Source organism: Falco cherrug, chromosome W, assembly GCF_023634085.1.
Source record: "Falco cherrug isolate bFalChe1 chromosome W, bFalChe1.pri, whole genome shotgun sequence".
In the NCBI taxonomy this organism is placed as follows: domain Eukaryota; kingdom Metazoa; phylum Chordata; class Aves; order Falconiformes; family Falconidae; genus Falco; species Falco cherrug.
This window is the reverse complement of record NC_073719.1, coordinates 9,849,761-9,874,157: the sequence shown is the minus strand read 5'-3', so window position 1 is coordinate 9,874,157 and position 24,397 is coordinate 9,849,761. Positions and strand designations below refer to the sequence as shown.

At 43.7% G+C, this 24,397-nt stretch overlaps 1 protein-coding gene across 4 annotated transcripts in view; it reads left to right on the top strand.

Annotated features, from left to right (window-relative positions):
* The window catches only part of LOC129734572 (E3 ubiquitin-protein ligase RNF38-like), a 180,128-nt gene that overhangs the window by 105,831 nt on the left and 49,900 nt on the right, over window positions 1-24,397 (top strand). For all 4 annotated transcript variants that reach the window (XM_055698183.1, XM_055698181.1, XM_055698182.1 and 1 more), the window contains 2 exons: window positions 16,392-16,605; window positions 23,414-23,581. In XM_055698183.1, the coding sequence (XP_055554158.1) occupies window positions 16,392-16,605; window positions 23,414-23,581 (382 nt within the window). The remainder of the gene's footprint in view (window positions 1-16,391; window positions 16,606-23,413; window positions 23,582-24,397) is intronic.

Genomic DNA, 24,397 nt, shown 5'->3' with positions numbered 1-24,397 from the left:
CTCCCCAGTCAGGTAGATCCCTGCCTTTGCTGCACTCCTGGATTACGTTTTCCCAGGTGCAAGACCTTATGTTTGTCTTCATTGAATTTCATAAGGTTCTCGTTAGTCCACTCTTCCAGACTATCCAGGTCTTCCTGCAGGGTGGCTCTCCCTTGCAAAGTGTCTGCTTCCTCACTCAGTTTGGTATCATCAGGAAACTTCATCAGGGTACACTTGATCCCATCATCCAGATCACTTATGAAGATATTAAACAGCATTGGGCCCAATACAGATCCCTGGGGAACCCCACTTGTGACAGGTTGCCAGTTTGAAAATGATCTGTTTACTGCCACCTTCTGGGAGTGGCCTGTCAACCAGTTCCCCACCCACTGCACAGACCACTTGTCTAGACCGTAAGGTATCAGTTTCTCTAGGAGAAGGCTGTGGGAAACCATATAAAAAGCCTTGAAGAAATGCAGGTAGACAATATCCACCACTCACCCCACATCAACTGAGCAGGTTACTTTGTCGTAGAAGGCAATCAGGTTTGTCAAGCACGATTTGCCCTTGGTGAATCCGTGCTGGCTTTTCCCAATCATATGCTTCATTTGACTTGTGCTAGCTCCTAGGAGGATTCATTCCATGACTTTCCCAGGGACTGAAGTAAGACTGATGGACCTATAATTTCCTGGATCCTCCTTTAAACCCTTCTTGTATATGGGTGTGACATTAGCCTTCTTCCAGTCTTCTGGGACATCCTCTGATCTCCATGACATCTCAAAGATTATGGAGAACGGCCTTGCAATGACATCAGCCAGCTCTCTTAACACCCTTGGGTGATATCATCAGGGCCCATTGATTTGTAGGGGTCAAGCTCCTGTAATAATTCACATTCCAACTCTTCCTTCACTGACAGTGGGTCTGTGTTTGCATCAACATGGGTTTCTGTTCCCAAAGCCTGGGAACAAAGTTGAAGTGCAACTTCAGTATAGGTATTTCATAATTTAGATGCAGTTCTGACTACTTTTCCTGAGTCATTTACAATAAATTAGAAATTTTAAAAGCTTTTAGAGCTGTGTATCTGAATACTCTGAGTTTTGTTAAATCTTTTTTTTTAATAGCTCTACATAGTAAAAGAATCTTTTGCTTCCAATTTCGTTGCTTTCAGAGAATTTTGTTCTGCCCAGCTGGAGGAAAAAAAAACCACCCCAGAAGCAATGCCAAAACCCCAGCCATACACCCTTTAACTTCTACCTCTCTCTTTCTGGGAGTAGTCTTAAAAGAAGCTATTCTCTCTGAGGATCAGTACTGATCATAATTAGGAAATATGCTTAACTGTTTTTCCAAGCAATTAGGACTTTCATTGCCAACTCTCCTTCTCTCCTACAGTTCTTGTAAACATAAGTCTTTACATATATATTTTATATAAAAAGCATTCAGAGCATGCATATGCATCAGAATTTAATTTTTTTAAGAAATAACAGCTTTAAAGCTATAATTAGAATATTCCAAGGAAAAAAAAACCCAACAGTCTACTGCCTTAAGTATTATCTGCTCTAGAATTAGAATCACATAAAGGAAAGAAAAATATCCTAATACAAAACACTGAACAGGTAGATCATACTAATAATGCAGAGAAAGACAATGATGCTATCTATGACAATAAGTAATGTAAGACAGACTATGACACAATCACAATAGCATCTGAACAACTGTGATAGTATCCTTTTCCCATTCAGAGTATCGTTCTGTTTCTTTAAATGCAGTTGAGCTGCAGACAATAAAGGTCTTTTTGGCCCATCAGGGCAAGTTTGGGACAGGTTACAGTGAGTAGGGTGTTTGGTGAAACCCCATTCAGTTATAATAGGGTCACAGGAGTGTACTGGTCCCAGTGACTGATATGTTTTTAATTCTTCAGTCATGTGTTTTGACCACTTCTCTACATTCTTATTTCCACTCCCAGGGTTTGCCTTTCCATAAGAATGAGTATAATGGATGGGAAATAATATATAATCCAGGTACATGTTTCCTCTGATATCCTAAATTCCCATTAATTGTAACTACTTCCTTGAGTAGAGCATTTGCAGCTCTTCAGTTTTTCTTAAGGTATCTGGAGGAATCACTGCACTGCCTGTTATCCACCAAGTACCCAAAAATTTTACTTCTTTACTTGGTTCCTAACATTTTCTGGGTGGAATCTCAATTTGTGCTTTATTTAGTGCTTGCCATACTGCTGCTGCCACTTCCCCCACCTTCTCAGAAGAAGTTCCTCCAATCAGAATATCATCTATATATTGGTACAGTTTCACATCTTGAGGAAGTGAGACTGTCTGTAAAAGTTCAGCAAGCCTGGCATGAGCAGTTGTGGGTGAATGTTTATATCCCTGTGGGAGTCTATTAAATGTATATTTAATTCCTTCCCAAGTGAAAGCAAACTTTTCTTTATCCTCCTCCTTCAAGGGTGCCATAAAGAACATATCTTTTACATCTAGAGCCACCATGCTTGGGTATGCAGCTGCTTGCAAAGTAGCTGTTAAGTTTGCAATGTTCGGTACAGCAGCTGTCAGCAGGGCTGCATTGGCATTCAATTGATAAATGCCACCTCCCCTCTGGTTTCTGAACCAGTCAGACAGGTGAGTTATATGAGGAGTGGGTTCTGGAGATAATTTGTAATTTCTGCAAATCAGCTATGACCTCAGAAATTCCATGTCGTGCCACAGCAGAAAAAACGATACTGTGGTATGTCCATAATTCTTGTGTCAGGGAGTGCAGGGGCTGTGCACAGCACACACACTGCAGCCTTCCGATTTCTGCCGGGGTTGGGATTGATGTTTGAGCTGAAAGACCACACACTGCCATTTGGCAGGTGCCAGTCTTGTCCATTTAAAACATTGTAACCTAAAATATTTTCATAATGATCTTTAATTGCAAAGTGAGTAGTCAACATATGCTTCTTGCCCAGGAGCCATATACCGACTTTGGCAGTTTGACACACAACACTCACTCCATTCACACCACTAATCTTAACTCTTCACTGTCCGGATTGCACACCCAGCTTCTCAGCATCTTGTTGTGTTAGAATTGAAATTTGTGTTCCCGTATCTATTAAAAACTTCACCAATTGTCTCTGAGGACCAACTGGAATTAAAATGTATGGGCCATCATCACTTATCCACTGATAAGCTTTCATTTTCTGGACAGACAGGGCCACTTGCTTTCGGATGTTACTTGGTTTTTTACTTCATATCATGAAATTCCTTCCTAAGGGGGAGGAAAGGGCTGTCTTCTTTTCTGGGGACTGGTGCTGAAGGAGCTGAAATACTCTTCTTCCTTTCACTGTTTCTGGAATGCTTCAATCAGACTCAAGATAATGCCAGTAGGCTGACCTTGAATCACAGCTCTGGGAATGCCTAGGGCTATGGCTTCCAAATTATGCCAATTGTCACAAGTCCAGTCTTAAAAGAAGTCGCGACTTGGATTCACTCCATGCCTCTGTAAATAATCAGTGATACTACTTGTCAACCTGCTGACTATGCCAATTTGTCACAGATGGAGTGACACACTTCACTCGTAAGAGAGAAGTAGCAACATGTTTATTGATATAAAACAGTGGTTTAACAAAGTTTGATAGTAAATGTGACAGTGGTTTAACAAAATTCGATGGCAAAGTACACTTGATTATTTACTGCACAGAGGACAGGGTCAGACAAAATTGTCAAGGACACCCTTCTGTTTAGTCATGAGGTTCAGAAAGGACCCCCTTGCACTCTAAACTCCTTCTCAGAGGGAAGTTTAGCTTACATGTGGCTAGATACAGACTTAGTCTCAGACTTAGTCAATGATTTATATCTAAAGGATTATAAGTGCACAGTCAATCCTTTATACCGCTTAGCTAAGATTTCAAAGTTTTGCATGCTATTAATAATTTATCGAGAATCTGTTGCAGCAAGGAATCTCTCAGCCTCGAGGAGTAACCTTGAGAAGCATCCCTACTCAAGGGGAGGTCCTGTCATGCAGCCCACTGCTGTGCAGGAGAGCTCAATGGGCTCTGGGCTGTCCAGTGTTTATGGTGCAAGATAATTGACTCATAGTCATATTTGCATACTACAGAAGTTAGTTTCTTTCACACTTGTCTTGAGATGGACCTTGACCAGCACTGTTAGGTGGGTGCACTGTTCAAATTAGCCCTTGGCTATTGTGTTGTTATCGGTCTCCCCCAAACCCACTTTGAGTCAGATACAGCCATCCCCACTGGGATACATCCATCAGGACCACCACAGATGGTTATCACTTGAGCATTGTCAGGACTGCCACAGGTGGTTATCACTTGAGCACTGTCACAGAAACAAAGGTCAGGATGGGGAGGGGGGAGGACACCACCACACCTTACAAGAAGCAGTGCAAGTGCAGCAGATGACCCAACCTGAGCTGTATTTGGTGCCAAATAACTCCATGCAATACACAACCTCTCCTGTCCTGAGTGACCACGATAACAGATGGAGCCCAAAGTCATGGACTAAATGAACTCAATGGACTTTTAGAGGGATGGTCCATAGACTAAAGGAATGATACATGTGTGTTTATATTAAAATACTGGAAAGATGATGATGGATTAGAAAATGTAGCATGATGTAAATGGTATGGAATAAGGGGTGGATACTGTACTGGTTTCAGCTTCATTTTCTTCTTAGTAGCTGGTGCAGTGCTGTGCTTTGGATTTGGTGAGAGAACAATGTTGAGAGGACACTGATGGTTTTAGTTGTTCCTAAGTAATGTTTATACTAAGTCAAGGACTTTTCAATTTCTCAGGCCCTGCCAGTGAGAAGGCTGGAGGGGCACAAAGAATTGGGAGGGAACACAGCCAGGTCAACTGACCCAAACTAGCCAAAGGGATGTTCCATACCATATGACGTCATGCTGAGTATATATAAGCTGGGGGAAGAAGAAGGGGGACACGGATGGACGGATGACACATGTTCAGAGTTATGGCGTTTGTCTTCCTGAGTAACCCTTATGTGTGATGGAGCCCTGCTTTCCTGGGGATGGCTGAACACCTGCCTGCTGATGGGAAGTGGTGAATGAATACCTTGCTTTGCTTTGCTTGTGTGTGCATCTTTTCTTTTACCTATTAACCTGTCTTTAGCTCAACCAATGAGTTTTCTCACTTTTACTTTTCCAGTTCTGTTCCCCATCCCACTTGAGGGGGGAGTGAGTGAGTAGCTGAGTGGGGCTTAGTTGCTGGCTGGTATTAAACCACGACTTGCAGTATTAGTAATTACCAGTGCCTGATAAGGTCCCTTCCGGCACAGCTGAAGTGTGTATTTTCACTGGTATACCTTAATGCAGACCCAGTCTCTTGGTTTCAAGGGATGACAGACTTCAGTGGCAGATTACGGCAAAGCTTCTTTCAGCCATGTGTGGAAAGTCCTTAAACATTTCATTGATACATTTAATGTTCTTTAATTTTTCTTTCTCAGTATTAGCTGTATCTTCACATACATCAGCATTTTAATGATGTAGTCATTAGCTCAGTGACTTCACTAAAGCATTCCACTGCTCTCATCCCATTCCAAAATAATGTTGAAAATAGACAAATAACTGAAAAATACATGCATAAGAAAAATTTGGATCAAACTAATCCTGTCATACAGCTGGAATAATCCTTCCTTTGCTGGTGTGGGCCAGAGAATGGGCCACATGAGCAAGGGTATATGTATCTTTTAATCTTGCTGTACTCCAAAAGCCATTTTGCCTGCAATTGGCAGAGAGCAGAGTTTAATAACTCTGCCTAGGTTCACTGCAGGGTATTTCCTACCTCTTGGTTAGTTGTAGTACAATTAGTTTGGAGTGATCAAGTGAACTATAGTCTAAGAAATCAGGATGAGAGAAATTTTTCGAGCAATAGGAGAGTCTCCCTATCTCTCCTTTACTATCTTCTCAGGAATACCTCCTAGGGAAAAATCCCTGGGGACATCACAGGAGTTTGAGCAACCCCACCTCCCCAGCAGCTGTATGGAGTTAAGGGCTGTCTCTGTTTCAGTTCATTAACCCCACCTTCATTATCCTTGAATACCAAATAAGGTATAAAATATTAAATACTGGTGGTGGCTGAGTAGTTAATTTAGAGCATATTCAGTAAGAACTAAAATATTAAAAGTAAAGTTTCTGCTTCTTTGCTGAACGAGCTCTGGCTCCCCAGTGAAAGTGTTGTCTCTAAAACGTGAGTCCGTTCCTGGCGTGCAACAAGCCAATCTTACACAATGAGACAAAATATTGTTTTATTACAATTGCGCAAGTCTGGGTGCTAGCAAACAAAGCTAGCATACCACAGTACAAAGTTACAAACATTATATACAAAATCTTATCACACTTTCCCTGCCCAGAGGGCAGGTCCGTATAGATGATTGGCTATACATTTGCATATCCATTACCTTACTTATTTTACTACTACCCATACTCTCTGAGGAAGGGTCTTTTAGTGGGCCTGGGTCTTTCCCTCAGCGGGTGTGATTTTTAGTATTATAATGAGGATAGTTCACTTCTAGGGCAAGGCTAAAGACCATAAGAGCTGACTAATAGGAGTTTAACATAAACAAGGTAGTCTAAGTGTGCATGGCTTTCATCACAAAGATAGGCTGTTCTCTCTCCCAAAGATGACTCCCTCGATTAGAAGTCCTTTCATTCCTCATTCCTGACAAATCTAGAGGGCCAGCTTGACCTAAACTCTGTGCACAATTAGTTAAACACTAAATCAGAGTTCAAGAATTTGGGAGTTTTAGACAACAGAAGGAGGATCTGAATGTTATTTCAGCCCCCTCCCTCTCACTGAACCCTCTTCATCACCAAGTGTTGCTGCTGCAGCCGCCTTTAGCTCTTACATTCAAGGGGGCTGGGAAGTGCGGGTATCCTCCAGGACAGCAATGAAACTGTCACCTGACCTGTCCCTGTGCCTGAATTGTTGCTCTGTGGTGGGTTAACCGTGGCTGGACACCAGGTGCCCACCCAAGCTGCTTTATCACTCCCCTTCTCAGTGGGACAGGGAGAAAATCAGATGAAAAACTTGTAGATCAAGGTAAAGGCAGGTGATGTCCAGCCACTTCCTGGGAAGTAGGGCCTCAGTATATGTTTTATATTAAAAGCATTCAGAGCATGTATATGCATCAGAATTATTTTTTTTTTTTAAGAAATAGCAGCTTTAAAGCTATAATTAGAATATTCCAAGGAAAAAAAACCCCAACAAAATACATCTACTGCCTTTAAGTATTATCTGCTCTAGAATTAGAATCACATAAAGGAAAGAAAATTGTCCTAATCCAAAACACTGAACAGGTAGATCATACTAATAATGCAGAGAGGGACAATGAGGCTATCTATGACAATGAGTAATGTAAGACAGACTATGATACAATCACAATAGAATGTGAACAACCGTGGTAGTATCCTTCTTCTTCACCCACCCCCCATCCCCACCTTCAGTAGTGAAACTGGGTGCAACTTGAGAAATGTCAGGGCTGTGTAGTGAGTTACCAACAGGTTTCAGGGTTGTTTGATGATAGCAAAAGGAATGGTGAAAGCTGAGAATCTTGCATTCTGTTCAAGGCTGTGCTGGAAAAGATGTGCTCTAGTGTTCGCAGACCTTTTTTGTTTCTTTCCTGCAGTTTGGCTCATTGAGCCTGTACCCAGGTTAGCACTAAATCCCATGTAACTTGAATGATTCTACACACAATGGATAAATTATTTATTTGTGGAGATTGGAAGGCATGTTGTGGAATCAAGTGGGGCACTCTGGGATGGTCTCTACTTAGTTTGTTCTATTGCAAAAATTATGAGAAATGCCATGGAAGTAACTTAATCTAAACTTTTTTTATGGACAAGTTATTAATTGTGCGTCTCATGAGTACATTGTCAAATCCCAAGTCTCTAAATTGCTTACTCAAAGTAAGAAGATGTGCTAGCTTCAGTTGGTTTAAGTGTCAGTTACCCATTGTAAAATAGAAATATTACCATGGTTACAACTCGTTAGGAGCCTCTAGAGATAATTTTTGTGAAGCACACAAGTAATGTAAATATGTGGAAGTCTACTGAAATTTGCATTCTTGTTTTTAGGGTTGCTGAACCCTAAAACAAGGGAGTTTAGGGTTAGTGAACCTTTAGTTCAACAAGGGGAAGTGCAAAGTCCTGCACCTGGGGAGGAATAAACCCATGCACCAGTACGTGCTGGGGGCTGAATGGCTGGAAAGCAGCATTATGGAAAAGAACCTGGGGGTTCTGGTGGACACCAAGTTGAACATGAGCCAGCAATACACCCATGTGGTAAAAAAGACCAATATTAACCTGGGCTGCATTAGGAGGTATGTTGCCAGCAGGTTGTGGTCTGAACAGTAATGGAGTCTGACAACAAATTATAAAACAAAGCTTTATTGAGGCACTAGAAAAGATGAGCAACAACTGTGGTGAGTTAACCTTGACTGGCTGCCAGGTGCCCACCAGGCCACTCTATCACACCTCCTTAGCGGGACAGGGACAGGAGAAAATCAGATTAAAAACTCATGAGTCGATATAAAGACAGTTTAATAAACAAATGCAAACAAACGCCATGCATGGAAGCAAAGGAAACACACAAGCAAATTATTCTCTACTTCCTATCAGTAGGCGATGTCCAGACACTTCCTGTGAAGTAGCGCCTCAGCATGCATAGCAGTTGTTTTGGAAGACAAATGCCTTAATAACAAATGTTCCCTCTCCTCCTTTCTCTTATCTTTTATTGCTGAGCACAATGTCATATGGAATAGAATATCTCTTTGGTCAGTTTGGGTCAGTTGTCCTGGCTATATCCCCTCCCAACCTCTTGCCCACCCCCAGCCTACTGGCCTTTGGGGGGGAGGGTGTTTTGGGGTTGGAGACACAGTCTTGGTGCTGTGTGAGCACTGCTCAGCAGTAGCCAAAACACTGGTGTGTTATCAACACCTTTCTAGCTACAAATGAGGGCTGCTATGCGGGAAGTTAACTCCATCCCAGCCAGACTCAATACATGCTCTTAAGGGTAGAATCTTTTAAGGACCCCTAGAAGGGTTTTAGGAGGAAAACAAATCATATATCCCCTTTGTGACTGTTCACTCAACTCCTGCTCAGATTTTGGCTCACACCTCATGCTAAGGCCTGATGTCTGCTGGGAGTAGCATCATTAGGTCAAAGTGAGAGCACCACATAGACAGGACAGGTGGCCAGAAAGAACTAAAGGGCCATGATGCAGCCATTATCACCTGCAAATTGCTGTCTCTGGCAGCCATTATCTTTTGTCTGGTAGTTTCTTCAGAATCCACTAACTTATGGAAATGGTATAGACCAAACCTCCAGGCTGGAGGATATAAAACATCAGCTTACCCAAAAAGCTTTTGAAGCAGATCCAACAGCAGCTGGACTGCTGTGGCTTTCATGCTTCCGGGTGTGATACAGGGGATGCTCTCACGGTGATTGGAGGAGGAAGGATAAGCACTCACAGTCAGCTAGGTAACTAATTATTTTCTTTTGCTCATAGGATTCCAAATAATTTGCACATTCTTAAGAGTTACGGGTTATAACTTATGAAACTTTGTGACTCGAATGGTGAAAAATTGAATTCACGTGCTAGACTAGTCTGGGCAAAAGGGACTTGAACCCCTGTTGGTTGCGTTTGTTGCATTTCTCAGTGAGCTCATGAAATAAAGTTTAAATCGCAGAGTACGCTGTCCTGTAAATTTGAGAGATCCAAATGGACTGTGACACCCCTTGGATCAGGGACTTATTTGAGCATCCTTGGAGACAAGGACCTCTTGTGCCACTAACAATTGGACTGGCTGACCCTAGTTGTCCTGTCCAGCCACTTGTTTACAAGCAGGATCATATGCATTTGTCTAACAAGGGTTTTACATTTCCACTGGGTCTATTATTTGCAGAGTTAAGTGATTTTTGTTCCTCTATAATTCATCGATTTCGACAGCCCTGCTTGGGTCTACTACTTGGCTCCATCAGGTTTAAATCTCCGTAAGATGCTCTTCCTTTGCAACTGTGCATTTCCCTTTTCTACCTGATTCTTCACAAATTTGGAAATTCATTTTAGAGGGCTCAGCCTTAACCTGATTGTCTCGGGTTTCATCCTGCTTTATAGCCAACATAATTAATGATTTGATAGATGGAAGCTATCTGTTACTTATAGGAGGCCTTGTACATATTTTCGTAAGCCTCCCTTTTCATCCCCCAAACTACAAATCCCAGTCACTAGGCCTGCTGATTGAGTAATTTACACCTCCTATTGTCCTTCTAATGTTCTGTAAACATCTTTTCAACCCAATTGTTCCAATTAACCCATGAATTTAGTAGCACAGGTCCTCTTCTGGTGCCAGCATAAAGCTCTAGAAAGTTGGTTACAAATTTATCACTGTAGACACATTAGCAAAGGATCAGTTCCCCCCTCACATAAGAGTTATATGTGTGCAATCTTGGGAGTACTCACAGCTCAACCAGATCCTGCTGGATATGAAACTGAACAGAGGGAATAAAGAAGAGAGAGCCAGAGTCTTCTCAGTCGTGCCGAGTGACAGGACAAGATGCAATGGTCACAAATTAAAACAGATTAAATTCCATCTGAACATAAGAAAATACTTTTACTGTGAGGATGGTCAAACACTGGCACAGCTTTCCCAGAGAGGTTGTGACAACTTCATCTGTAGGCAACCTACTCTAGCTGCCCCTGCTTCTGCAGGGGCACTGGACTAGACGATCTCAAGACCAACCTCTTCCAAACTCTATGATTCTGTGTTAGTCAGTGGAATAACACCAAGTGGTTGCTCATCCATGTGGGTATCAATGGAAATCCCAAGGGAGACCTTGAGCATACCAACTGTGACTACAGGGCTCAGGAAAAGTGGAAAAAGGGCACCAGAGTTCAGGTGGTAGTCTCCTCAAACATAGAATCATAGAATGGTTTGGGTTGGAAGGGACCTTAAAGATCATCTAGTTCCAACTCCCCTGCCATGGGTAGGGATGCCTTCCACTAGACCAGGCTGTTCAAAGCCCCATCCAACCTGGCCTTGAACACTTCCAGGGATGGGGCATCTACAATTTCTCTGGGCAACCTGTTCCAATGTCTCACCACCTTCATAGTGAAGAATTTCTTCCCAATATCTAATCTAAATCTACCCTCTTTTAGTTTAAAACCATTACCTCTTGTCCTATAGCTACATGCCCTTGTAAAAGGTCCCTCTCCAGCTTTCTTATAGGCCCCCTTTAGGTACTGGAAGGCCGCTGTAAGGGGTCTCCCCGGAGCCTTCTCTTCTCCAGGCTGAACAACCTCAACTCTCTCAGCCTGTCTTCATAGGAGAGGTGCTCCAGCTCTATGTGATCATCTTCATGGGCCTCCTCTGGACTCGTTCCAACAGGTCCATGTCCTTCTTATGTTGGGGGCTCCAGAGCTGAATGCAGTACTCCAGGTGGGGTCTCACGAGAACAGAGTAGAGGGGGACAATCACCTCCTTTGACCTGCTGGCCACGCTTCTTTGATGCAGCCCAGGATACGGTTGGGCTGTAAGTGCACATTGTTGGGCCATGTTGAGCTTCTCATCCACCAGCACTCCCAAGTCCTTCTCCTCAGGGCTGCTCTCAATTAATTCTTCGCCCAGTCTGTATTTGTGCTTGGGATTGCTGAGACCCACATGCAGGACCTTGCACTTGGCCTTGTTGAACTTCATGACGTTCACCTGGGCCCACCTCTCAAGCTTGTCAAGCTCCTTCTGGACAGCATCCCTTCCCTCCAGCATGTCAACCGCACCACACAATTTGGTATTGTCATGCTGGCTTAGATAGGAGCAGACTAACCCTGCACTTGAGCCTTACTTTGGTCCCTGGGAAAACCATGGATAAAGTCCTCTTGGAACACATTTCCAGGCACATGAAGGGAAAGGTTATTGGGAAGAGTCAGCATGAATTTACGAAGCAGAAATCACTGCTGACTCACCTGATTGCCTTCTATGATAAAATGACTAGATTTGTGGATGCAGGGAGAGCATTGCATGTCATTTACCTCAGCTTTAGCAAGGCTTTTGACATGATCTCCCACAACATTCCTGTATCCTTTTTGGGGCATTAGGGTCTGACTTCTTGGACATGTAGATGGTTAAAAAATACCTTGTCAGCCGGTCATGCTCAAAGGGTAGTGGTCAACAGATCATACTCTACCTGGGGGTCAGTAACAAGTGGAGTACTGCAGGGATCTAGGCTATTTAAGATCTCCGTCAATGACCTGAACGAGGTGACAGAGTGCACTCTAATGAAATTTGCAAATTGCACCAAAGTTGGGAAACAGTTGATACACTTGAGGGCAGGGCTGCCAGCAAGAGTACCTGGAGAGGCTGGAGGAATAGGGCAACCTTGTGAAATTCAACAAGGACAAACACAAAGTTTTGTACCTGAAAAGGAAGAACCACCTGCAATGATACAAACTAGGGAGCAGCTCTACTGAAAAGGATGTGGAGGTTTTGGTAGACAGCATGTCTACATGAGTCAGCAGTGTTTCCCTGGCAGCAAAGGCAGCCAGGAATATCAACAAGAGCTCAGCCAGTAGTTTAATGGAAGTGAGTATTCCCTTTTAGTCAGCACTCTTTAGAGTGCATCTACAGTACTGTGGTCAGAATTGGGCACCCTAATACAAGACAGGCATTGACAGACTAGAGTGAGTTCAGTGGAGGGCCTCCAAGATAGTTGAGGAGCTGGAGCAAATGCTCTGCAAGGAGATAATGAGGGAGCTGTGCTTGTTCAGCCTGGAGGAAAGGCTATGGAGTGTGGGGGGAAGACAGCTAATAGCACAACCCCCACCCCCCAACACCTGCAAGGAAGTTATCAAGACAACACAGCCAGGCTCTTTACAGTGGTGCATGGCGGAAGGATGAAAAACAATAGGCACGAATGGAAGCAAGAGAGGTTCAAACTAGATATGATAAACTTTTTTACCATGGGAACAGTTAAGCAGTGGAGCTAGAGCCCAGAGAGGCTGTGCAGTCTCCATCCTTGGAGGTTTTCAAGACAAGACTGGGCAAATCCCTGAGCAACTTGATCCAATCTCATAGCTAACCTGCTTTGAGCAAAGTGAACTCCCTTCCAACTTTATCCTATGATCCTACAACTGCCTGATGCAGTACAGGCAGCCATTCTGTTCTTGTAGACTCAGGGAGGCTGTGCCAGTGTGATGCTGTGCTAGGAGGATGATTTACAGTGGCCTGGCAAACTTCTACAGTGAGCTCATTCTATGTTGAAGGATAAAATTCCCTTCCAATCTGAATTATGCTGTGATTCTGTAATATTCCAAGAAAGCAGGAACAGAGGGTAGGGGAGGAGGAGCAGAAAGAAGAAGGAAAACTTTGTTGTGGCAGCATGCCTGACTAAAGTTATCAACAATTTATGGGCAACACATGACAGATTTGTGGATTTATAGAAGTCCTTAGTATTTTTTTGTTTGAAGATTAAGGGGATTAAACTTTAGAATGTGGTTGTGTTTGGGGCAGCATTCAGCCAGCAGGAGCAGAGAATACCCAACTGACAGGTAAAAAAGAGGAGTCTAAGGATTTGACACTGAGAACATTTCCTGGCAAAGTAAATGGGCTTGATTGTTGGCCTATTAGCTAGCAGATTGTGTTGGGTGTATGTGACAAGGTCTTGGTAGCAGGGGGCAGGGGCTACATGGGTGGCCTCTATGAGAAGAGGTCAGGGGTTGGCCTGTGCCAAACAGCTGGTTCCAGGAGGGGGAAGAGGTGCTTCAGGCACCAGAGCAGATATTCCCCTGAATCCTGTGGAAGAGACCACAATGAAGCAGGTATTTCCCTGTGGTCCATGGAGAACCCATGCTGGAGCAGATTTTCCTGACAGGAACTGTGGCCCATGTGCCAGAGTCCAATACTCTCTGACCAGGTTCTTTTAGATATGTCACACAAGTAAGTTGTAATATTTTAATACCAATTTTACTTATTTTAAGATATTTGATGTTACACAGGATTTTGATTTAGCAGAGTGATACAGCAATAAACTGAAATCCCAATACAAGCATAATATAACAATTGCAATATGCAGTTGAATGACAATACAAGCATGATTCCTATTACCGGTATCTATATGCTCACCATCCTGATGCTGTGTGTCTCCAGTTGCTAGGAAGGAATACATGGGTTGAAACCAACACAAGCTGACCAGTTACTGTCATGGGCAAAACGGACTTGACTTGGGGAAAATTAATTTAATTTATTGACAATTAAAAGAGATTTGAATACTGAAAAACAAAGACAAAAAATTAAAACTATACACACCCTTCTTCCCAGGCTCAACTTCACTCCTTCATTCCCAACTCTTCTACCTCCTCTCACTGCCCCAAGCAGCACAGGGAGGATGAGGAATGGGGGGGTTAAAGTCAGTTTATAACAGGTCCTCTCTGCTTCTCCTTCCTCCTCACACTTTTCCCTTGCTCCAGTGTGGGTCATCTCCATGGGCTGCAGTCCTTCAGGCTAAACCTGCTCTGGTGTGGACTCTCCACAGGCTGCAGCTTCTGTCAGGAGAACCTGCTCCAGCATGTGCTCTTCATGGGCTGCAGTTCCTTCAGGAAATATCCACCTGCTCCAGAAACACATGATTATAGCAAACACAAGATTATAAGCAATGGCATGGCTCTGGTGTACTGCTAGGAACATTTGATGTCTGAGTAATCTGGGAGCAACAGTCAGTCATGGAAATGCCTTTTGAATGAGGGTGAGAGTCACACCATCCCTTGGCTCCACCAATGGTAGTGTGATTTGAGAGATTCAAACTTTACATGGAATGTGGATGGGACCCTGCCTACACTTCCAAGGTCAAGGGTCAGGGTGTCAGGGCAGTATGTCAGCAGTCTGTCTAGGCCTACAATAACAGTCAAGTGGCAGGGTGTCACAGGTTGATGGAGGTATCATTCCCCTCTACTCAGCACTGGTGAAGCCACACATGGAGTCCTGTGTCCAGTTCTGGGCTCCCCAGTACAAGAAAGACATGGACATACTGGATAGAGTTTAAAGAAGGGCCACAAGGGTTGTTTTAAGTGAGTGAAGCATCTCTCCTATGAGCAAAGGCTGAGAGAGCTGGAACTGTTTAGTCTGGAGAAGAGAAGGCTCGAGGGGCATCTTAATGTATATAAATATCTGAAGGGAGGCTGCAAAGAGGATGGAGCCAGGCTCTTTTCAGTGGTGCCCAGTGACAGGACCAGAGTCAATGAGCATAAAGTGAAACACAGGAGGTTCCATCTGAATGTCAGGAAACATTTTTTTACTGTGAGGGTGACTGAGCACTGGAGCAGGTTGTCCAGAGAGGTTGTGGAGGCTCCCTCCTTAGAGGTATACAAAAGCCATCTGGACATGGTGTCATGGTTTAACCCTAGCTGCTAATTAAAGTACCACGCAGCTGCTCACTCACTCCCCCCCACCCAGAGGGATGAGGAGGAGAGTCAGAAAGGAATGTTCAACTCGAGGGTTGAGAAAAGAGCAATTTAATAATTGAAATAGAATAAAAATGAAAGAACAATAATAACAATACTGACAATAACAGTTATAAGGGGGGGGGGGGAATAAAATACAAAGGGAAAGGAAGAAAGAAAACAAGTGATACACAATATAACTGCTCACCACCCACTAACCGATGCCCAGCCAGTCCCCGAGCAACAATCAACCGGCCCCGGCTAACCCCCACAAGTTTATATACTGAGCATGATGTCCTATGGTATGGAATGCCTCTTTGGTTAGTTTGGGTCACCTGTCCTGGCTGTGTCCCCTCCCAATTTCCTGTGCCCCTCCAGCCTTCTCGCTGGCAAGGCCTGAGAAACGGAAAAGTCCTTGATTTAGTATAAACATCACCCAGCAACAACTAAAACCATCAGTGTGTTATCAACATTGTTCTCACACCAGGGCCAAAACACAGCACTGTACTAACTACTAAGAAGAAAATTAACTCTATCCCAGCTGAAACCAGGACACATGGTCCTGGGCAACAGGCTCTTGGTGGCCCTGCTTGAGCAGTGGAGTTGGACTGGGTGACCTCCAGAGGACCCTTTCAACCTCAACCATTCTGTGATTCTGTGAATCAAGTGCTCAAATATCTTTTTAATATGTCTTTTGTGAAGGTAGTATTTCTATAAAAATGCTGCTTCTGTTTTTCTGTCTTGTATTAAGCTATGCTAAAACACTCATGCTGAAATAAGGATGTAGGGCTTTCAGAAATTTTCTCAATGAAAGATTGTATGACAATCTAACATACCTGGCCTAGTAAAATTTCCAGTGTATCCTTACTATTGAGTTCTTTGTGCTTCTAGTTAAATGTGCCACAAACCTTTCTCAATGTGATCTTTCATCTTTTTCTTTATGTGTTTTTAGTCCTCCTGCTCGCCGTCAGAGAGCAAGAAGGGATCGTCTGTCTCGACACAATTCTGTTAGCCAGGATGAAAACTATCACCACCTGTTCTATGGACAACAGCAAGCAATAGAAGAGCCCCAAGCCTTTAACCCTCCAAATATATCCCATCGTATGTTGCACCCAGCTGCTCACCCGCCACAGCAGAACACAGTGATGGTTGACATTCATGATCAGGTAAGAGTGTGTTTAGAACATGGATGCAAATGTCTTAAACTCTGTGTATTCCTCTCCAAAGACAGCAAATGAGTGAACGCTCCTTGACAAGTTACTTGGTAATGAGGGTCACATAACACTAACTCCTATTAGTCCTTTTGTACAGCGGGTTTTTTTCTTTTTTTCTTCTGAGTAGTATCAGTGTATAGAGAGCTGCAGCATTCAGTGAAAGCAGATACGTTTGTTACTTAAGAAAAAATAAAAATCTAGACTCTAATAAAGAACAAAAGTCAACAGTCTGCCAGTGTGTGTTAGCACAGTTCTGAAGATCTCTGCATCCCACCTTTGAAATGTGACTCTTCTGCTTCTGAAGTTAATTTAGTTTAAGATATGCTACGGTAATAATGTATTTTACTTCACTGCATATGAAGTACCTCTCCTTAGCTTAAAGTGCTTTACGTAGTTTAAATATATTCTTTAAAAATAGAATTCACAATGCATGCAATTGCCTGCCTGCATATATGCTAGTGATCAGGGTGGGCAAACAGGGTGTGGCGCAGCAGCAAGGGCGATGGCGCAGCAGTTTGCATGGCAGTTCATGCAGAAGGGTGCGCAGGAAGGGTGGGGTAGCTCTCCCAGCTCAACCAGGGAGAAATGGTATCTACCCATCAGGAGTCCATGGCCTCTCTAAACTCTGCACCTGCCACGACTGATGCAGCTTCCCAGACAGAGCTCTGATGGGAACATGCTGCCATCCAGGTGTCCTACTCTTAGGCCAGTATTGGATGGGAGTAGTGAGTACATCTGTGGGAGGCGCACCCAGGTAGAGGAACTCCTCAGCTTAGTGACAGAGCTCTGGGACAAGGTGAGTAGGATGAGGAGTATCAGGGAATCTGAGAGAGATAGATTAATGGAATCTCACCCTACAGTCCCTGGGACAGGCCTGTCAGGCAAACAGGACAAGTGGTATGGAGGATTCTCTATCCTCTCTCCACCTGGCTGAACATGGTGACTTAAGGGATAGCAACAAGTTCCTGCCCGGCACAGCAGGCGCATCTCCTCCATGACTACCCCACCTTCCCAGGTGCCCTTGTATAATAGGTACAAGGCTCTGCAAATGGAACTGAACAATGATGAGGACGACAGTTCATCTAGCTTGGAGGTGTTTCCAAGGTTAAGTTGGCCTATGCCCTGTGTGAAAACTGCTTCCAGAAAGAAAAAAGACAGATCATTGTCATAGGAGACTCCAATATGCAGACAGGACCCACTTAGGGATGTCTGCTGCCTCCCTGGGACCAGGCTTAAAGATGGTGAAGAGAAAGCTTCCTACTCTGGTATGGCCCTTGGATTATTATCCATTATTGATTTTTCAGGTAGGCATCAATGAAGTTGCACCAAGAAGTCCAAGGGCAATCAAGAGAGACTTCATGGCCTTGGGACGACTGGTTAAGGGATAAGGAACAAAATCAGTGATCTCCTCTATCCTTCCAGTTGCAGGGAATGATGAGGGAAGAAATAGGAAGAGCCAGCAGATCAATACCTGGCTCCAAGCCTGAAGAATTTTGGAGGATTTTATCATGGGTTGGTTACACGACACCAGGCCTGCTGGCAACAGATGGAGTGCACTCGTCTCTAAGAGAGAAAAGGTTCTTTTCGCAGGAGTTAGCAGGACTCATTGAAAGAGCTTTAAACTAGATTTGAAAGAGGAAAGGGATAAAACCAGGCTCATTAGAGATAAGCCTGGGGGTGGCATACCAGTGTTCAAGGGACGGTGTGCTAGCAAGGTTCATTAGTCTACCATCTCAGTGGAGGAAAGGGATAGGGATCCACATGGCAGCAAAGACATAAGGGTTACTGATGTGTTAGAAACCATGGAAGTGCCTGAGAATGGTCACATAGGAATTAGGGCTTCTCCCCCAAAAAAGGTGGCAGGATCAATAGCCCAATTGAAGTGCATCTACGCCAATGAATGCAGCATGGGCAACAAACAGGAGGAGTTGGAAGCCATTGTGCAGCTGGGAAACTGGCATTTTTGCCATCACAGAAACATGGTGGGATGACTTGCACAACTGAAGTACTGCAATGGATGACTATAAACCCTTCAGAAGGGATAGGCAAGGAAGGAGATGCGGTGGGGTAGCCCTGTATGTTAGGGAGTGTTCTGACTGTCTAGAGATTGACAATGGTGATAAAAGGCTCGAGTGTTTATGGGTAAGGATAAGGGGGAAGGCCAAAAAGGCAGATATAATGGTGGGAGTCTCTTATAGACCACCCAACCAGGATGAAGCTGCAGACGAAATATTCTATAAGCAGCTGGGAGAAGTCTCATGATTGCTAGCCCTTCTTCTCATGGGGGACTTAGCAGATGTCTACTGGAAATGCAATACAGCAGAGAGGAAATGGTCTAGGAGGTTCCTGGAGTGTGTGGAAGGTAACTTCCTGACACAGCTGGTGAGTGAGCCAACTAGGGAAGGCGCCCTGCTGGACCTGTTGTCTGTGAGCAGAGAAGGACTTGTGGGTGATGTGATGGCTGGAGGCCAACTTGGGCATAGCAATGACAGTTTTCAATTCTTGGAGAAGTAAGGAGGGTGGTCAGTACAACTGCTACCTTGGACTTCCAGAGGGCAGACTTTGGCCTGTTTAGGAGCCTGGTTGACTGTGGTGACGCAAGTCGAGGCGGACTGAAAAGAAACACTATGTCTGCGTGGCTAGGTTCAGACAAAATGGCCTTTATTGTTTATACAAACTATTTATATATCTTAGACAGTGCAGGTGTTAGACCCTGATAGGTTTTTGTGTCCTTCTTCTTGCTTGCTATTTGCTGTTGCTGTAGGTGCCTGTATGCTGCGGTTCTAAGTTCTGGTTCTTCACATCCTGTTTACATACCTGACAATTTGTGGCTGTCTTAAAGGTACACGGCTAAATCTTTGAAGTCAACTAACTTGTCTGCAGACCCGCTGCAGACCCCAACAGTTGACAGAGTCCCTTGGGAGGCAGTCCTGAAGGGCCAAGGGGTCCAGGAAGGCTGGACATTTTTCAAGAAGGAAATCTTAAAGTCACAGGAGCAGGCTGTCCCCATGTGTCAAAAGACGAGCCAGCGGGGAAGAAGACCATCCTGGCTGAACAAAGAGCTTTTGCTGGAACACAGGGAAAAAAGGAGAGTTTATGACCTTTGGAAGAAGGGGCAGGCAACTCAGGAGGACTACAAGGATGTTGTGAGACTATGCAGGGAGAGAATTAGAATGGCCAAAGCCCAACTAGAACTTAATCTGGCTATTGCCATAAAAGACAAAAATTGTTTCTATAAATACATTAGCAACAAAAGGAGGGCTAAGAAGAATCTCCATCCTTTATTGGATGCGAGGCAAAACATAGAGACAAAGGCTGAGGAAAAGGCTGAGGTATTTAATGCCTTCTATGCCTCAGTTTTTAATAAATTAAGACCAATTGTTCTACAGGTACTGAACCCACTGAGCTGGAAGAGAGGGACGGGGAGCAGAACAAAGCCACCATAATCCAAGGGGAAATGGTTAGTGACGTGCTACACCACTCAGACGCACACAAGTCTATGGGGCCAAATGGGATCCATTCAAGGGTACTGAAGGAGCTGGCAGAAGTTCTCACCGAGCCACTTTCCATCATTTATCAGTACTGGCTAACTGGGGAGGTCCCATTTGACTGGAGATTAGCAAATGCGATGCCCATCTGCAAGAAGGGCTGGAAGGAGGATCCAGGAAACTAAAAATCTGTCACTCTGGACTTGCTGCCAGGGAAGGTTATGGAGTAGATCATTTTGAGTGCCATCATGTGGCACTATACTGGTTTCAGCTGCGATAGAGTTAATGTTCTTCTTAGTAGCTGGTGCAGTGCTGTGCTTTGGATTTGGTGTGAGAACAATGTTGATAGGACACTGATGTTTCCAGTTGTTGCTGGATAACATTTATACTAATACAAGAACTGTTCAGTTCCTTGGGCCCTGCCAGCCAGAGGGCTGGAGAGGCACAGGAAATTGGGAGGGGACACAGCCAGGGCAGGTGATCCAAACTAGCCAAAGGGATATTCCATACCATATGACATCATTAACTCTATCCCAGCTGAAACCAGGACACAATCAGTGCTAATAATAGCATAAATGGGAACAACCAATAGAGAGTTTGATCAGGTCCTGATCACAAGTGGTGTTCCCCAGGGCTCAGTATTGGGGCCAGTTCTGTTTAATATCTTTATCAGTGCCTGGGCGAAGGGATCAAGTGCACCCTCAGTAACTTTGCAGATGACACCATACTGGGCAGGAGTGTTGATCTGCTTGAGGGTAGATTGGCTCTACAGAGGGATCTGGACCGGCTGGATCAATGGGCCGAGGCCAACTGTATGAAGTTCAACAAGGCTTAGTGCCAGGTCCTCCACTTGGGTCACAACAACTTCATGCAATGCTACAAGCTTGGGGAAGGATGGCTGGAAAGCTGCCTGGCAGAAAAGGACCTGGGGGTGCTGGTTGACAGCCAGCTGAATATGAGCCAGCAGTGTGCCCAGGTGGCCAAGAAGGCCAATAGCATCCTGGCTTGTATTCGGGCATAGTGTGACTGGCAGGACTAGGGAAGTGATTGTCCCCTTGTACTCAGCACTGGTGAGGCCGCACCTCAAATACAGTGTTCAGTTTTGGGCCCCTCACTACAAGAAAGACATTGAGGTGCTGCAGCGTGTCCAAAGAAGAGCAATGAAGCTGGTGAAGGGCCTAGACAACAAGTCTTATGAGGAGCGGCTGAGAGAACTGGGCTTGCTTAGTCTGGAGAAAAGAAGGCTGAGGGGAAGACCTTATCACTTTCTACAACTACCTGAAAGGAGGTTGTGGCAAGGTGGGACTTCATCTCTTCTCCCAAGTAACAAGTGATTGGAGGAGAGGAAATGGCCTCAAGTTGCAATAGGGGAGGTTTAGATTGGATATAAGGAAAAATTTCTTCACCAAAAGGGTGGTCAAGCATTGGAACAGGCTTCCCAGGGAAGTGGTTGAGCCACCATCCCTGGAGGTATTTAAAAAACATGTAGACATGGTACTTAGGGATATGGTTTAGTGGTGGACTTGGCAGTGCTTGGTTTATGGTTGGATTCAATGACCTTAAAGGTCTTTTCCAACCTAAATGTTTCTATCATTCTGTGATCCAGGTTACAAACTGCCAGGCTTAAAATGCAATTCTTACAGCACAGCTTATAAAGTGACTTGTATTCAGTATAGCAGGAGATCACTGATGTATTTTCTGTGCAAAGTGCTGCTGAAGAAGGAAGTATCTGCACCCAAAGTAGGGTGCATGTATTAAAGCTAATAGTCTTTCTGGCCATGTCACAGCCTTCTGTTGTATTTGAACAGTTGAGCTACTGAAGTATTTCTAAATAATAATACAATTTCTGTTTGCCCTTGGGTGATCAGATTTACAGTGTCATCTTGAGAAATTATTGTTCTATGATGCTGTCTCTACCTTCCGATCACCATTGACTACCAGGTGTTAGTGTTTTCAGAGTTACTATGGGTCTTCCGAGATGGTGGTTTGCAGAGACTACTCTAGAGAAGGAACCACTGTTTCTTTTTTTTTCTTTCTTTCTGCAGTGAGAGCAGTGGTAACCTCTCCTGAATTGCACCTGGCACTGCCCTCAAACATCCAACAATTATGGCATTAAAAACTCTTTGACAGCTCACAGACAAAATATTTACATTTGGTATCTGAACTGGAACTAGATCAAAGTCACTGTTTCTGCTGAGTGGGTTTTTTCCCAAGTATGTGCAGTTTTGAGATTTGAAGTTTCATTCAGTCGTCTGTGTGGTGTTCCTGTTTTGACCTCTGCATCTCAGGGCTAGTTCAGTAGGTTAGCTCTCTTCATTTTAATTATTCTTACCTTTGTTACAAACTGTTCTTGCTTGTTCATTTTCCAAGGGTGGATTCCATTTTAGTAGGTTGTGAAGGAAGGTTCTTCAAAATAATTGTTTTCTGTGGATCCACATTCCCTACCTATGATTCTTTGCAGTTTTTACTAGATTCCTGATGTAGTACAAGAACTGAGCAGTGTATGGGTCCAGAGTACTTTCTACCCTTGGATTGATGATTGAGTACTAAATGAATATTGATAACAAAAAACCTGTAAGCCATCATGTTCTCTACTATGTTTGTAATTATTTAGTGGCTGTTGTCTCAGAGGCATGATTATGAATATGTAACCTTGTCTTTTTCAGCTTTTAAATTAATCTTTGGTTTCAACTACTGTTAGTTATGTTAAGACACATTCCTGGAACATTGTTCTGAGTAGGCATTCATAGATTGGTTCTTTACAGGAAAGAAAATCTATCTGAAGTTATTTTTCTTCAAAGATATAAGCCTCTGCGTTAACATTTAATCACTTTACAAGGACGAGTTGAAGAGGTTCTTTAGCTACTTGTAGGGAGTTTTTTCCCCCCCTTTTTCTGACTGACTTTTATGTGGGAGTTACTGCTGCCTATTTTCTCTAAGAACTAATCATAGTGTGTGGGAGGGGCAGCTTTGCTGAATTTGAGATGCTTTTGAGTGCCTCTAACAGTCCCTTGGAGGACTTAACATCTTGAGAGCTCCCTCCTGGCCTTGTCCTAAAAGCACTGACTGATGAGTGATACTCCAATGAGAAGATATCTTTTCTTTTTTCTTTTTTTAAAGGACAGGGATTTCAGGTATTTGCCTTCTTTAATACCTTCAGAGTAAAAAATACTTTTTTATTATGTTAGGTGAAAGCTTGTTTTCTGTGCCATGCCATAACTGTCCAAAGCCCTTGTAACATCTTACTTCATACACTTGTGTTTTTGCTGCAGATCCATCAGGGCACAGTCCCCGTCTCATACACGGTGACAACAGTGGCGCCACATGGAATTCCACTTTGTACAGCCCAGCACATACCACCCTGCAGCACACAACAGGTCCCAGGTTGTTCTGTGGTATTCAGTGGACAGCACCTTCCTATCTGTAGTGTGCCTCCTCCAGTAAGTACTGTTCTCTAGTTATATTGATTCTGTATTTAGACATAGGAGGTGGAAAGGCTGGAGTTTCACTGCCCATACAGCTTTCTCTAATGTACAATAAAAGCTGTTATTTCCTGGGGTAAATTTTAATGGTATATATAACATGGTATATATAATAGCGCAAGCTTTAGAGCTAGTAAACATATTGTGCTTCCCTGCTCCCTTCATAGAATTCTGCCATATTCTCATGTATTTTTGACTCAAAATGTATGCTGGTTTATGATCTTGTCTCTTACCCTATCTATTAACAGCTAATCTACATACATTCACATGCTTACAGGAAAAGACATTCAAAGTTTGTAAAGTACTATTAGGAATCTCACCTAGAGCTTTTATCTGAAAATGGTCTTATAAAAGGCTACAGCTACAGCTGACAGCTCTTTATGAAAGACAGAAAAAGAAGGGGATTGCCCCTTACATGAAGGACTAGCTCAAGCATATAGAGCTCTTCTATGGAATGGGTGACAGGCAGAGAGGTTGTGGGTCAGGAACAAAGAGACTAGTAAGGGGTGATATCATAGAACATAGAATCATAGAATGGTTTGGGTTGGAAGGGACCTTAAAGATCATCTAGTTCCAACTCCCGTGCCATGGGTAAGGACGCCTTCCACTAGACCAGGCTGCTCAAAGCCCCGTCCAACCTGGCCTTGAACACTTCCAGGGATGGGGCATCTACAATTTCTCTGGGCAACCTGTTCCAATGTCTCACCACCTTCATAGTGAAGAATTTCTTCCCAATATCTAATCTAAATCTACCCTCTTTTAGTTTAAAACCAT